Source organism: Chaetura pelagica, unplaced genomic scaffold, assembly GCF_000747805.2.
Source record: "Chaetura pelagica isolate M959 unplaced genomic scaffold, ChaPel_1.0 scaffold115, whole genome shotgun sequence".
Taxonomy (NCBI): domain Eukaryota; kingdom Metazoa; phylum Chordata; class Aves; order Apodiformes; family Apodidae; genus Chaetura; species Chaetura pelagica.
In genome coordinates this window covers 2,627,141-2,640,820 of record NW_009953761.1, presented here as the reverse complement: position 1 = coordinate 2,640,820, position 13,680 = coordinate 2,627,141, and the positions used below count along the sequence as shown (strand labels likewise).

General features: G+C 40.1%; 1 protein-coding gene across 1 annotated transcript; it reads left to right on the top strand.

Annotated features, from left to right (window-relative positions):
• The first annotated feature begins 9,193 nt into the window (after positions 1–9,193).
• RGCC (regulator of cell cycle) lies at positions 9,194–13,387 on the top strand. The gene is made up of 4 exons (XM_010000873.1): positions 9,194–9,197; positions 9,647–9,754; positions 11,692–11,754; positions 13,380–13,387. The coding sequence occupies exons 1-4, from the start codon at positions 9,194–9,196 to the stop codon at positions 13,385–13,387; spliced, it is 183 nt and encodes a 60-aa protein (XP_009999175.1).
• The last annotated feature ends 293 nt before the right edge of the window (positions 13,388–13,680 follow it).

The window sequence follows — 13,680 nt, the reverse complement described above, 5'->3', positions numbered from 1 at the left end:
GAGAGGGGGGCGGCGCGGCGGCGGCGGCGGCAGCGCCGACAGTGAGTGTCCGTCGGTCCGTCCCGGCTGTCCCAGCCGCGTCCCCGGGAGGAGGGACGGAAGGAGGGAGGGGGGGGGACGGGACGGGACCAAAAGCGGGTGCTAAACCAGCGCATCCCTCTCCTGGAGAGGCGCGGGAACGCCTGAGCGAGAAGCCCGACCCAAAACAAGCAGCCGCACGTTTTCGTGTACCCTTTGGTTTAGAAGCTGCAAGGATGCGAAGTCTGGCCCCGCTGTGTTTCTTCTCCTGGGGCAGAAGAGCAGGGGAGGGAGGCAGGGAGGGCGGGAAGCCGCGGCCAGGTCCCCTCCGGAGCGGATAAAGCAGAAAATCTCGCTGCAGAAAACAAGAGGTGAAGCTGCCGGGACACCGGGACATCCCGGCGGCTCAATAAAGAACCGAGGTGGCTGTTAGGTTAGCAGGGGCTGCCCGTCGTGTCTCAGTAGCTGAACTATCAGCTGCGAGAGAGCGAACTGAAGTGCACTTTCCAGAAGGCTTCATTCAGGACCCTGGCTTAGTGCTGCCTCTGTTGTGGAGCTGGTAACTTCAGGCTGACTCGCACCCGTGTACACTACAGGTTACACGAAAGAAGGGTGGGAAGCAGATACTGACTTAGGGACTGCTTTGAGCAAGAAAACATAGACTCGGAACTAGTGTTTTTTTTCTAGTTAAGCTGGGAAAAAGTTTCACCCCTCTTATTCTTTTGACTGCTCAGAGAGAGAGCACAGCTTTCCTCTTCCAGACAGTGGGGCTGGAAGCTGCTGTTCTCTTTGGGAGCAGTAGACTCAGTGGCTACTTTGTGAGAAGTTCTGCTGAGAACAGGCTATACCGAGGTTTTCTTAGTTCCTGAACTGTACGGGCAGTTGTGAGAAGATCATCTGGTTTTCAGTTACTTAAAATTGTTCCTTTAATTTCTGTCGTGCATCTTTTATCAGCTCAGCAACTTACCATGTAGTTCTGTTGACTTAGTGCTAAAACATAACATTCCTAATGCTTAAGCTGTGATAGCACAGCTTCTCCATATTATCAAAGCCCTTTATTTTGCCAGCATGGGTAGGATTAATTTCATTTCATTGACAGGTAATGTTTTACCTGCCCTGAAGTTGGTTGCTTTGCCTTTGAGGTGATTTTTCTTTCTGTAATCAGTAGAGGTATGTGGATCCAGATGCTGCTCTGTTGTTTCATCATGGGTAAATAGCTCCTTTTTAGGTGTTTCTTACCTTCTGAGGGAGGTTTAGAAGTACATGCCCCTTTTTTTTTTTTTATTAGGCTGGACACTAGCCTTTTGGATGGCTGAGGGTGTGTAAGGTGAGATCTGCCTTCCCTGAGTCAAGCTGATGAAATACATGAGCTGTGTTAGTAAATCCGTCTGTTATTAACTCCAGCAATAGAGCCCTAGTGTTATTATTTCTTGTACAGTCTTTCTTACTGTAATATATTAACCTCTCACATACTTTTACCACAAATGAGACACTTCAATTGACAGAATGAAGATTCTCTTGTGAAATAATTTACTGTTGATAAAAACAAGGAAAAAAAAACCCACCACAAAGTAGTATAAAAAACTTACTCTTCTTGCAAGGATAAAGACATCTGTAGTTGCTTAACATATCTATAATGGTTCAGAAAACCTGAATCTTGAACAGTGCTTAAAATACCTGTTTTAGGATTAACAGGAAGGGCCTTTTAAGGAGAACCTTCTCTGACAGGGCAGGAGGCTTGGTGAGGAAGAAGCACGCTCATGCAAATTGACAGACCAGATCTTCAGGAAGATCAGAGAAATAAAAGAAGTGTCAGAAATCTGCACTGGATTAGGCTGAAGATGCTAACAGCATGGCAGGATAGACAGGGTGTGATGGCTCCGTACAAAGTCTTGAGCATCTTTAAGAGGAACTGGTCAAACTCCCAGTTTTGATTCTGTGCTGGGGTTCTTCCCTTGGTGATGGATCATGTGAAAAGGGGCTTTGGAGAAACCAAAAGTCACAGTTTTCTGGAAATTGGTCTACTGGACCAGGAGGTACACTGAGTGACCTGTTGGCATCCAGCAGTGATGAGGTCATGTTTCAGGGAAGGGAAACAGAAAATTGCCTGTCTTGTTTCTCAGAACAGACCCAATAAAGCTCTTCTTCCAAAAGGCATAATTCAATGTGGACAACTTATTTTGAAGTTAGAGCAGGACTGGAGAAGAGTTGCAGGTTTATGAAGAGGTGTTTTTGTAAAACAGGCTCCAGTGTATGATGTAATAGAGCTACACTCCCTATGTCTATTTTAAGGCTAGAATACTTACCTAGGTTCTTTCTGTTCAAACTCAAGTTTCTTTCCTCTGGGTTCATGTTTCCTTTGGTCTCCGTAGTTTAGTGCAAATGTAGTGCTGAATTCACAACCTTGCTATTCCCATGGTAATGCTTAGGTTACACATCACTGCAGGATCAAGGAGAAACCAGGCTGAAAGAGCAAGTTCTGACAACATGAATCTGTAGCAACACAAAAGAAATGCCAGTGTTATCAGTAGAGAGTTTGAATTGTTTGTGAAGACTCTTCACATCTTTGCAAAATCTTGTTATCCAGTGCCAAGGCCATTCCAAGTACACTTTGTCCTGTGTATATAGAACAGTTCAGGCTGTCATATTTTAGTGCTCTCTCCTCTTGTTTGGTTAATCTAATCCTCTTAACTGATGTGGTGTGTCTGAAGGTAAGGCATCTGCATCTTTTGGCCCCTCTTGCAGTGGTGTCTTTGAGTCTAGGGTAGGATTGTAAGGGGAGGTAACATTTTAAACTGCTGCAACTTTGGTTCAGTGCCACTGAATCCGTCTTTAATTCAACTTTATGAGAAGCAATAGACACCAGGAGATCATATTTGAACAGTGCTGTTCAGCAGAGTGAGGAAAGCCTTTCCTCTGGGGTTTCTGCTGTGAGGATGAGCCCTTTAACAGAAATATTTACAAAAGATCTTTATCAATATTGTTAATTCTGCAAGTATTGCTTTTAACCTTAAAATCTCTTGAGGGAGCTGGCTTCAAAAGTGCTTATTAAAATTGTTACATTGCATATTTCAGGGTCTTAAGAAAAAATAAGACTTAGAAGACACTACTGTGGAAAATGAGTATGATAGTGCTTGGCTCTCCCACTCTTTGTCCTGTTATTTGACTAAATGATCTTTGGACAAGGAGGTCTGTCTTGGCCATGGTTAAGTATTGTACATAATACAATGGACTATAGCCCTTACAGTAATAGAAAGGCTCTCATGTGCAGGTGTTCATGGTGATCTTAGTACTTGGCCCCCAAGTATTACATTAACCACTGGAGCTGATTGGGTCAGTGCTGGAAATCATGATGTAGTTGGAGTTATTCCAGCAGACATTCTTGAGTTGCTGGACTGAGCAAGTACCAATTATGTTTCATCTGGATGTATTCAATTGAATCAAAGTGTAATAGCTTCATACTTTGGGTTATTAATCATGCTCAGACTTCTATGTTGAGGGATAGCTTATAAATCTGCTATTTACAGCATATGTTCATTGTGATAAAGTGGAATTTGTGTTAAGAGAATGCTGTGCTGGCAAAAGCCACCAAATGTAGATGCAGCTATATTGATGAACTCTTACATAAACATTTTTTTTCTTCTTGTGAGTTGGAATAAGCTCACAAAGAGAAGTGCAGGCTTACCTGTGTGAATTGTATGTCACTCAGTGCATACAGCACATGGCAAGTCTTCCAAGTTTAGGTTTAGGATAATTAATAGAAAGTTGGATTTAGAAGATGTTGTGTAGTGAAGTGCTTTAACATTTCTTGTGCCAAAGCTATAATACCAAAAAAGCTAAATGATAATCTGTTGTGCTCTCAGAAATGTTTCACACTTGTAGCTCCAGATGTGTTTTCTGGGAGACAAGTCCAGCTTCCAGCCTCTCTGGTAAAAACATTCCAAAGTGAATGTATTGATTCAACTCTTCCACTCAAACAGCCTGCAGTGCATCTTCATAGTTATTTTTAGGAGTGTGCAAATGCTTTCTGACAGATAACCTCCTGGCTTTTAAACATGAAACCTTGAGTGCATCTAGAACTCTGCATTTTTGAACTTCAAAATCATGCAGGTGCAGCTTTACTAAAGGAGTTGCACAGTATTTATTTGCACCCAGTGCCTGGTGTAGTGGAAGCATTGATAGTTACATGCAATGGATGTCTCTGTGTGGTTGTGCTAATGCCACTGCTCTTGAGAAATGAAGCATCAGCCACTGTTAATACTGCAGCAGCACTCATCCTGAAAAGCCCATTTATGTTTGCAGTTGTGGATTATGGGATTGTAGAGAAGGTACAGGAAAAAGCAGCAGAAATTATTGAAGATGTAAAATAATTTCACTATGGCTAAGTAGAGTGGGACTGTCAGCCCAAAGGAGAGATGACTTGGGTGGGGAAAAGCTAGTCTTCCAGAAAATCTGGAGTGACATTAGGGAAGTGACTGCTACCTCACCCAGTATGAGGAAATCAAATTAAATCAGCATGTTTCACAAACATAAGATGAGCTATTTCCTCTCATGTTAAATGGTGAAATATATTGCCTTAAGACATCCTGGACATTAAAAGTTTACATAGTCAAAAAAATAACTAGATAAAATAACAAGGGGAGGGAAGGGCCATCAGGATCTACAGATTCTGCTGTCTCAGAAAAGAAAGACCTGTGCCTTGCTAGAATTTGGTAGAATTTAGCTTGAAACCATCTGTGTGTAGCTGCACCACCCTTAGACTCTTCTATAGGCATCTGTTATGAGTCACTGTGAGAGACAGAATTGCTGGGTAGGTCAACCTTTGATCTTAGCAACAAATCCCAGACTTACTTGTTGAAGAGGAGCACATTTTAAGGAGGTAGGTTGTTTTTGTGAACTTCTAGTGGCCTATCTCTAACAAGAAGGTGGTACAATATTTATAACAAAAGTAAGACTCTGAGAGAAATAACCTTTTCTTAAATCATCTGAGAAATAATGCTTTATTAAATTACTGATACATTCAAAAGGAAGAAAACTGAGAAATTTCAGGTGCATAGGCTTCTCTCCAGGTATTTCAATTTAATGTGAAATGTGCTTTTTTTTTTTAAAGTTCCCTGTTTTTACCCCTCCGACATACCTGTTTGTTTTACAATTACTAAAAAAGCATTAGTAAAGGGGATGGTTAGATTTGGAATCACTGACTTTCAGGTAGCAAGTGTGGTAGGGCAGTGGAAAGGTACGTTTTGTATATAATAAGAAGAAACACTTGTGCATCTGAGTTTCCAAGATGACTTCCTTGTAACTGCATGGTTTAAAATCTCTTCAGTCATGAAGTCCAGGCATGTAGGTAGTGAAAAAGCGTGATTTTTGTGTCAGTATTGGAACAGATGTTTGTCAGCTAGCCAACAACCATGAAAAACCAATGCAGCCAAGTGTAACGGTGATTATGATAAAAATAAACCCTCTCCTTGAGGGCTGCGACCTAACAAGCTCTTTGCATCATCAAGATTTCTCACTTCTACTGTAGGCATTAGAAATTCCTGATTTTATTTTTTGTTGGCAAGTAGGCTGTGTTCTGACTAGGAATGAGTTGTGCAGTCTCTTTGTTAAATGCTGAGCTATTGTTAGATAAGAAATTAATGGCTTGTAGGGACTTAAGTGGAATTTTAAAACTCCTCTCTGAAAACTTTAGGGTTGTGTGTTTTGTGTTTTGTTTTTGTTTTTTTTTAATCTCTAAAACTTTCCTCACTGAAAACTGCAGTAAAAAACTCCAGTGCTCTTTAAAATTGTATCCTGAGCTCTGGTACTAGAAAGAGCATAATATTAAAGAAGTCAGACAGCTGAACTTTTCTGTTGTCTGCTTTAAAGTGAAAAGTTTGAGGTTTTCCTCCCTTCTGTTAATTACTGCCCAGAACCTTTCAATTGCTCATTTCATGGGGACATGCTATATTTACATGGTATTGCCATGGTTTTTCTTAGTGGTTTAACCATATCCTGGAACAGCAAAGGTCAATACTAACTGCAGATTACTTTGCCAAAGTAAAATACACCCATATTTATTCCAACCCCCTAATTTTACAGCTATTGGCTTAGTTTAACTTGTACGTCAACTCAGTAGCTTGAATCTCAGATTTTTAAGGTGGGTTGTTTTTTTAGGAGACAGCATTACAGAGTTTTTTGAAACACCCAAAGGGGTGTAGTTTATGTATGTATGCAGGCAGCAGAATCAAAGTACAAAGTGAAAAATAAAAAATGAGTTATAGGGAAACTTGCATTGCAGTGGGAAAGAAGGGGCTGGATGAGGAAGGGTAGCAGTGATGGGAGATCCTTGTCTCCAGCCAGTGGCTATTGGGTTTCAGGGGATGTTGTATTTGTGTGGCAATGGAAATCTTCCAAGGGCCATTATTGGAGGTGAATGAGCAAATCTTGGCTGTGGCAGCTGGTAGACAGCAAGGACTGAAGTGTCCTTTTCCCAGAGCTTTCTGCCCCACAGCCACACTTTGCCAAGGCAGATATTTTTGTCTGACAGATAACACAAGTATTATTTTTTTTCAACAGTACATTGTTTTCTGCAGCTATAATGGCCTTCATTGAGGAGTCAATGCATTCCTCCTGCTATCACCAGATGCAAGTCACAGACAGTAGCTGAAGTATGTTTTTGCTTTTTGAGAAAGACGAATGTTGATATTTTCCTGAAACTATTAATATTACAACCAGTCTGAAGGCAACAATGTTTTGTGAAAACATTTCACCTTTTGAAATGAGAAGAAAACTATTCAGATATTTAAAGCAACAGTTCTGTCTTACTTTTTCTTTGCGTGGCTGTAAATACTTCCCAGCATGGGGTTTGTGGAAGCCACTATGAAATAACATTTTCATGTGTCAATACACTCCCAGGTAAGCGGTCAGTACTGTCAACTGCTTGTAGAAGGAATATAGAGAGAAAAACACAGAAAGAGTCAAAGGTGGCTGCTAGCTCTGTGTACAACAATATAAATAAGAATAATTGTATTAATAGTTTGCAGCCAATTTAAGTGGCTTATTAAAGTTTTTGTAATTACAGTTACCTTCACAGGCATTCACAGAAAGAACTTTTATTTCAGATAAATATAATAGAATTGGAGCTTTGGATTTGGTGTATGAAAAGGGTTGGTTTAGAATATATATTCTCAGCATCACTTCATTTGATATTTGGATAGTAGTAGCATAGACTCAGCATTAGAAGTACACTCAGTGTTGTAACCATTGTTTTCTGGTTTATTTTTTATTCATTCAACTACCTCTAAAAGCTTTACAATATGAAATAGTTTGAAAGTTCTTGTTCTGCTCTTTACAAATACATTACCTGGACAGTGTTTTATCTTTGGTCTGTTCTGTCAGTGTTTCAGTGATTTGTACTTAAGCCTATAGGACTGTTTGTGTTGAGGTGCTTCAGGTTATTTGGCTTTCTTGTGATAGTAAGAGTTTTGGCCCAGACAGCTAGAATTTTTCATTCTATGTTTCTTGGTCACTAGGCTTTGTATCTTGGTTTAAAAGAAATGTAGTTTTAGTATAAAGTCAGTCTGTAAGCTGATAACAGGAGGAAATTTCTAATACCTTTAACTGTTACTTTTAGTCCAATACTGCACAGGGTTGATGTTGTATGTTACAACACTATTCAGTATCATTGCAGAGCAGTGTCAGTTTTCCCTTCAAGTTTCTTGTGTTTTTAGAAGCTACTTTTAAAATAGCTTATTTTTCTGGTCTTTCTATCTAAAATTATCTCAATTCTGCATTATAGTCATTAGATCTTTTATCTGAAGTTTCAAGTGGTTTGGTTTTGATTTGCTGAATTTTAGAGAGCAGGCACTTAAGAGTGAATAAATTACAATGAAAAGCTGTCATTAGGGAGCATGCCCCTCTTTTTAAACAAGAAATAACTGGTGGCTGATTAGGGCAAGCAATAGTCCCAGGTAGCAGGTGTCATTCACATCACCACTGCAGTGGTGCAGCATCTGAGCTGATTGTAGAGCAAACTGTGAAAGATGCAGTACTGTGGTAGGCCAACATGCATGTGAAAGAGGAAAATACTCCAGGTTGAAACTCCTCACACAAGTCTCTTCAGAGTGTATTGCAACAGGGGTAGGCTTGGAAGCTAGCATGGAAGAAACATAGACAATCAGCCTATGACTGAGGAAACGTCTGATGGGTTTAGTAGATGCAGTTGTGCTGTCTGGTCTAATTTGTCACTGTACCTGTATACTCCTATGGAAGGTTGTTTCATGCTGGTAAGAAGTGCAGGCTAGAGGAGACAGGGTGTAGACACGTGCTCTCTTCTCAAAGAAGAGAGGTAACTTATGGCAGAGGAGTAGTCAGCTGGGGGAACATCTCTACATTTGATATCTGCAAACGTCGTGGTGGTGTTCAATGAAGGTGTGGATGTGTGGCTCTCAGCAAGGCAAGCTGTGATCCTGCCCCCTTAATTCAGCAAGACACCATTTATCTAAGGCAGTCAACTCCTGGTGTGGCATTTGGGACAGGCATCTAAGGAAGTGTGACAGTTCTGACTTGGACTGATTAACACTAGAGTGTAAGCACATCCTAGGATGGGGTCCTAGCACAAATGCTGTATTTGCTGCAGATAGGCAACATTCCTGGTCTCCTTGGCAAGCAGTGGTAGCCACTATCCCATATAATGAGACATACATTTATTTCCCAGTAAATGTGCCAAATAAATGGAGACCATTGCCATGTTGATACCATAGTGGTTTCTTTTTGTAGAACTACATTTTTCAGGTCACTGGCTCAAAACTGAAGGAACCAGCAGTTTTAGTGTCTCTAACACAATGACAATTCCTCCTTCCAGTGGAGCCATGACTAATACTTTGTGTGGACTGTGCCTTGTGGAACTCTTTTAGTAAAAAAATGAAAGAAGATACAGATCATTCTTTGAAACTTTTGAAACTGAAGGCCTTGTCTAAAATCCCAAAACATCAGAACAGCAATTGGAACCTTCCCTGCTGCTTTTCATGGCACATAGAAAAGCTTTCTTTGAAAGACCACCTAAAATAAGATGGCAGAACAACTCGTACAGATTTACTGCTTTGTGAACTCAAGAGAGTTACAGAATAAAAGAAAGTTAAAAGACATACAGTTTATCTAGAACACAATACTTAAAGCAGCAGAATATAGAGAAATGGGTGAGCTTGTTTCAGAGTTGAGGGACAAGGCTGAGTATGTTCTCTGTTCTGGGGGACTCTCCCTGTCCTGGAGCTCTTTATTCAGCTTTTTAAATAGTTTTTGAAAATTCAGGTAACCAGAATTTCCCGGAATGCTGTGACTCAGGCAGTCATACCAGACCTACTTTAGTGGATGTGGGATAATTGCCTTTCCTGTAATATTTTCAAAATTATGCTGACTGCAGGGAAAGTAGAGGATTAGGCCAAGGACTGCTTGATTTTTAACAGTAGGTGTGGGAACAACAGCCTTCATGCAATAGATTATTTGTCCCTTTGGCTTTAATGTCTGTAAATTTCAGTTTTACAGATGTTGAAGCCCATATAGGAAATGTCCCATTTTTCTCTTTTTAATGCAGTTGCAAAATTGCAGAAGGTGTTAATTTGACCTTATAACATAACTTTTTTTACAGGTGCGGATTCTCTCTACAGAAATAGTTTCAGCCTCAGTGATGAAAAGCTTAACTCTCCAACTGCATCTACTCCAAGCTTGCCATCTCCATCAGTAACTCCATGTAAAGGTAAACTTAATTTTAACTGTTGGCATTTCCTCCTAATTCTTCTTTCTACGAGCCAGTATTCACACGCATGCATTGACTTTTTTTTATGTGACTGCAAGACTAAGAGTTATTGTTGAGCACACTACAGTTTAAAAAACTATTGTCTTGATTATAAACAACAATAACACATTGCATCCACACTCTTTTTTTGCAGGTAACCTGGCAACACTTTTGGTTTTGAAACACCAAGCTAAAGAAACTTACAGGTTTTTGGTTGATGAGAAATCATGGTACAGAATATTTTACTTAAGAATTTACCAGTGTTACTTCATTCTGAAGAAACTAAGTAGCTTATGTGTCCCATCTATATACAGAAATACTTAGCTTGAATTCAAGGGTGCAGTAGCTGACTCCTCCAAAGCCATATGGCATCATTCAAGTTAACACAATTACTTGGATCCATAAAAACCTTGCCCTGTGGGTACTATCCATGTATTAGTAATTCCTGCCTCTGTTGTAGCCAGGCTTTTTAAAAGCAACCTTCGTCTTGCAGCTGATCTGACTCCTCAGGAGTTTGTTTCCTTCAGGCTGAGGATAAGACTCCTCAGTAGACTTATCAGTGAATCATAGAATGGTTTGAGCTGGAAGGGACCTTAAAAATCATCTAGTTCCAACCCCCCTGCTTAGGCAGGGGCACCTCCCACTAGACCAGGTTGCTCAAAGCCCCATCCAACCTAGCCTTGAACACTTCCAGGGATGGGACATCCACAACTTCCCAGGGCATCCTGTACCAGTGTCTCACCACCCTCACACTAAAGAATTTCCTCCTAATGTCTAACCTAAATCTCCTCTCTTCCAGTTTTGATCCATTACCCCTTGTCCTATCACTACACACCCTAGTAAAAAGCCACTCCCCAGCTTTCCTGTAGTCCCTTCAGATACTGGAAGGCTGCTCTAAGGTCTCCCTGGAGCCTTCTCTTCTCCAGGCTGAACAACCCCAGCTCTCCTAGCCTCTCCTCCTAGGAGAGGTGCTCCAGCCTTTGCATCATCTTTGTGAAATGAATAGTTGTATGTATGTACTACATGGTGCTGAGGTACTAGTCTTCTCAGCTGTATGCTCAAGAGCTTCTTGTGCTTTCATGTCTTTTCTACCATGACCAGACACAAAAAATGCAAGGTAAATGCTTTCTTTTTAATGAGCTTAATGCTAGGGAGAAATAATGAGTCATAGTTAATAAGAGGTAGCAAAAGAGAGTTCAATTAAAGTTGTAGGAAATACTTGGCAAGGAATTACACTGAGGGTCAAGGTGTTTTTCCTGATGAGAAGACAAAGGCAGAAATAGAGTTGGAACTGGTTTGGAATAGACCACAGAAATGAGATAAGGAAGCCACTTGCAGCAAAACTAGATTGCATGGAGCCAGTGTATCCTTAGGAGTGGAAACTTAGGTGGATGTTTGCATACAAATGTATAATCTATGGACCAAAATTAAGGGGTCTCACATCACAGCAAACAAGTGACACAGACATGATTTAGGAGGCTTAGGTTTGGGTAGGACTGGGTGGGATTTGATTAGAGCCTTGTTTGCAATATCTGAATACATGCAAAAAGGAAGGCTCCCACAGTAACAAGGTCATGCATTAGTTGACATAGAGGTGTTTTTTCTCTGCTTCAACCTCTGTTTTTTAAGGAAACTAAACAGAGGATTGTTTTGCTTTTGTCAAATGGAAAACTCTAAAAATAGGATTTTAATTTAGTCTCCTCTGTTTTCTAAGAATGTATTTGGAGCATTCTTGCAGCAACCTTTTTCAGATTTCCAGAAAATATTCCATGGAATGTTCAATACTACTGAGAGTGGTATCACCACAGTGGCATGATTTGGGTTATTGTTTGGTTCCATTGTTTCTCTTGGCCGGAGAAATATGTCATGTCTAAGCAGCATTGACTCTTATTTTGCAGCAAAACTTGGAGACACAAAAGAGCTGGAAGACTTCATTGCTGACCTTGACAGGACACTAGCAAGTAGGTGGACTTTTATTAGTAGGCTGCATCTCACTTGGGATTGTTAAAGAGTGATGAAAGCCCATGTATGGGAGGAGGGGGATAGCAATAGTTTCATGTAATGTGGCTTCTGAAGTTTGCCACTCCTATGGATTGTTATGTGGATAAGGAGGTAAAATAGACCAAATTCTGTTCTTTGGCTGCATGTTCAAAGCATGCATTTTAGCCTGTGTGACAAAGGCTGTGCTCTGATGATTCTCTGTCCCCACCTCTGAGGCACCTGCAATTCACCCCTCCTTAACAGTGTACAGATGAAGTAAACATCACTTTCTTAAATACTCAAAACTCGGCTAAAAACTGGGTGTTTGTTTCTTCATTATAAAGATAAGTAACTGGAGGAATAAACATAGGTGAGGGAAGCATTTATATTCTAGACTTTGCTTTATGAAAGACTTAAGGAGCAGGTATCTCTGTCTTTTGACTTAGAGTAAGTATAAAAATCCTGCTGGTTCTTGTCTTTACCAGGAATGGAATTTATATTGCTTTTTTGTCACTATTCAGAATTTGTATTTTGCAGTTACAGTACTAGGTTTTCCCTTATGATTTTAAAAGAAAAACAACAGAATCAAAAATACACCATTATATTTCCAGCCAGGTACACTGTTTATTCTGGTTGCTTTTTTCTTGTGCTGTTATGGGTGTGATACTGTTGGGTTTTTTGATATGGAACCAGACTGTAAAGCCTCAAACAAAAGAACTGTAGAACTAGACTTAAATAGCAGCATGAGCAAAACTACACCAATAAACTGAACTGAGGGTTTCTTCTATTTACTAGGTGTTTCCCCTTCCCTGTAACTCTTGAAGTGTTGGCCATCTGCCTTGGACTTAACTCAAGACAGCTGCCCTTATGAGTTTCCTACTTCCCTGTCATCTTAATTCTATCTTAATCCTTGTTTCATTTATCTTACTTAGAAGTCAGGAAACTGAAAATATATTTTGTCATGGATGTTATGTTAGAGCTGACTCCATCTTTGACACTGAAATGTAATTGACTGGTCTTCTGATAAACTTCTTAGTTTTTGAAGGTTTGTGTAGAACAGTAAAACCCCAGACCAGCAAATATTTCCATTGCAGCAAACTCAAGGGGTTGCCTGTAGTATATAGGTTTCATTGTCCCCTTGCAAGACACCTCAAAGGTGAGGGCAGGGATTGCCACCTGCTGTAGTGGGTTTTGGTGGGGTTTTTTTATCCCAGCTAAGCAATCTCTAGTGATCTTCAGCAGAGTCTCATTTATACAGTGTCAGTTGTCTTACAGTGATACACCACATCATACAGAAATTCTGAGGGGGAAAAAGTCTGATTTCCATCTGATATTTATTACCACATTTTTGGGGAGCTGTAGTTATATGCTTAAGGTTACTCAGAGCTTTTTACAGGTGCCTTTTCAATCCTAATGCACTCATTAAAACAATAATCACCTTAAATGTTTACATGCTAATATTTTGGCTCTGATGTCAATTTAAAAAGGCATAATTTTAGCCTGTCAGGCTGTCTAGCAAACTGGGTGTAGATAGTTTGTCTGGTGTATCAACAACATGTCGTATTTAATATAGGATTTAAAGATCTTTCTTGTTTTCTCTTTCCAGGTATGTGAAATGAACCTTGGTCATTGTGCTTGCCTGTGAGTGTCCTTTGAAGGTTAAGTGACATCAGTCACTGAGGTCTGCTGCCCTTGTCTGATAACGTTGCTACCCCAGATATTCACCTTCTGAACGTAACCTTTGCAAATAACCTGCAACATCAGTTTGTTGTTTTTTTGCAGCAGCAGATGGAATAAGGTAATTCGAGTGTTGCAGCTGTATTTTGCTTTAAAATATAGCTTGAATTTTAATTTAAAGTTGCTTTTATGAAAGTATATTTGTGATTTTTATATAGTTGAGAACCTTC